The 2259-nt window shown below is 36.8% G+C and overlaps 1 protein-coding gene across 1 annotated transcript; it reads left to right on the top strand.

Moving 5' to 3' along the window:
• Nucleotides 1–1589: 1589 nt before the first annotated feature.
• On the top strand, nucleotides 1590–2259 carry LOC115957960. Its single transcript, XM_031076317.1, has 2 exons — nucleotides 1590–1917; nucleotides 2182–2259. The coding sequence occupies exons 1-2, from the start codon at nucleotides 1590–1592 to the stop codon at nucleotides 2196–2198; spliced, it is 345 nt and encodes a 114-aa protein (XP_030932177.1). The 3' UTR covers nucleotides 2199–2259.

The following is a 2259-nucleotide window of genomic DNA, read 5'->3' as shown; positions in this document are numbered from 1 at the left end:
ACCAATTTGGTGTTTTGGCTTGGGTTGCTTTTGTTTAGGGAAGAGTTTTGTAAGCTTTTTACATAATTTTGGAAATAAAGGAGGTTTGCTCTAATTGGTTGCCTTTGGTCAGGCATTTCAGACCATTGGGAGGCTCACCTAAGTGAGGTCTAGCAGATGGAGTTGGCCAATGGGAGCCAAATATGTTTTAAAGGTAAAAGTGGGTTAGGGCAGAAACTTTAGGCCACAGTTACCCAGAGCATAAAAACTATTTTGGGGTGGAAATTTTGGATACAAGACCTATTCCATGAGCCTGAGGTGCTACCAGTGTCCTTTGCCCACTTGGTAGCACGCATGGGCTGGGCTCATGCAAAATGTCCGAAAAGAACCGATCCATACCCTCCAAACCACACTTCCTCTATTTCCCCCAATAAGTTGCATGAGCTTGGGTCATACTTAAAAGAATAAAATAAAATATAATACATGAATTGAGCTCACAGGGAAGTCGGGCTTGGTTGAATTGGGGTTGTAGAAAATGTGTCACGAAAATGGGTATCAACAGTGTTCATACCAATGCATGTGCATAAATCCTATAATTATTTTCAAAGAAATTTGAATTTTAGTTTTTGTGATAGTGGAAATTCTGAGGCCAATTTGATGGGAGTATAATTAGTTATAGTAGGCTTATATGAATAGAAATAAGAAAAGTAGGAAAAAAAAAAAATTAAAGGTGTATGTGGTTTGGCAACATTGACTAGGAAGTTTTATTAAGAAAATAGCTAGGAGATTATAATAGTGACACACAAGACCCGGAAATAAAATACGCCAAAAACACTCACAATTTTTAAATGCTAAAATTTAATAAGAAAATGAAGAGCTAATTGTGTATAAATAACCCTAATTAAACTCGGTTGATCGTGCACAATCCAAAAAAAAAAAAAAAAGAAGAATAGAATTTTAAAACATAAGTATAGTGTTGGAGAGATAACACCTTGTGGAGACTCAAAATGAGAGGTTAATATAACATATTGTGACACAACTTGACCCACAAGCTTAAGCCAATTGGTTTGGATCCAATTGTGCTATATTAATCACCCATTCTTTTCTTTAGTATGAGACTTAATTACTTTATCAAACACATTGCACATCCTGATTGGTGGAGCAAGGATACTAATTCTATGTGAGCAAATTGAAGTGCTCACTTGACGGAACTCCACCTAATTGAAGTTACCTTATAACAATAGAAGTCTTCTAATGGTCTCTCTAAGCGTTGGGGCCTGCATCAAATCTTTGTTAATAACGAAAATGAAACACGTAATAGCTTTTTCTCTTGATTGCATTTTGTTTGCCTCTTCTCAAGAATAAAAAGATAAGAAAAGAGTTAAGCAAGCACAACGCTTCACTTGCTTCAAATACTTGGATAACCTTATCACAGTAAAAACACTTAGCTAAGAAAGTAGGTGCTGCAAACTAGCAAGTAGCAATAAAGAAGATGAATTTTCCACTAGTGCTACCTCCACTGCGCCAAGTAAGTACCTTTTGAGTTGCCTGTTTCAGTATAAAGGCCCGCAAAGTTGATTAGCTTTTGTGCACAGCACGACATTGAAGAAATGGGAGCTCCCACGAAGAAGTACATTTGCTTTCTAATGTTTCTTATGATTCTAAGAATTGCTGGGGTTTTTGGGGCGGGTGAATGTGGGAAATCATCCATTGACAATGGGGTTATGAGGCTAGCTCCCTGTGCATTGGCAGCACATGATGAGAAAGCTGAAGTCTCAGATAAGTGCTGCACTGTGGTGAAAGATATCGACGTATGCTGCTTTTGTGCCATCATGCTTTCCAATATAGCTAAGAGTTCAGGAATCAAGCCAGAAGTTGCAATTACCATACCTAAAAGGTGCAACATTGCTAATCGCCCTGTTGGTTACAAGTGTGGAGGTGTGTTGATGTTTCACTACAATCTACAATTTTAAATGTTCCATTTTATACTTTACCAATGACAGTTTGTCACAAACTTCTTTTTTCTTTATAAAGAACCTAAATTTAGATTGGAAAAAAAAGACACAATATTCTGCAATAAGTAAATTTGCTAATGTGTGGAATACTTAAAAGTGAGGTAGAGATTTTATATTCCATTTTTTTTTTTGTTTGATAGTTTTCCTTGCTCACTCTTTTCTTAAATTTGCTAATTCTATTTTGCAGCTTATACGTTGCCTTGAAGACCGAAGACCATGAGCCAGAGTTCCTACTGCTGTGCTGTTGTTGCTTCTTTGTTTTGGG

Source organism: Quercus lobata, chromosome 8 (assembly GCF_001633185.2).
Source record: "Quercus lobata isolate SW786 chromosome 8, ValleyOak3.0 Primary Assembly, whole genome shotgun sequence".
Taxonomy (NCBI): domain Eukaryota; kingdom Viridiplantae; phylum Streptophyta; class Magnoliopsida; order Fagales; family Fagaceae; genus Quercus; species Quercus lobata.
This window is presented reverse-complemented; position numbering and strand designations above follow the sequence as displayed.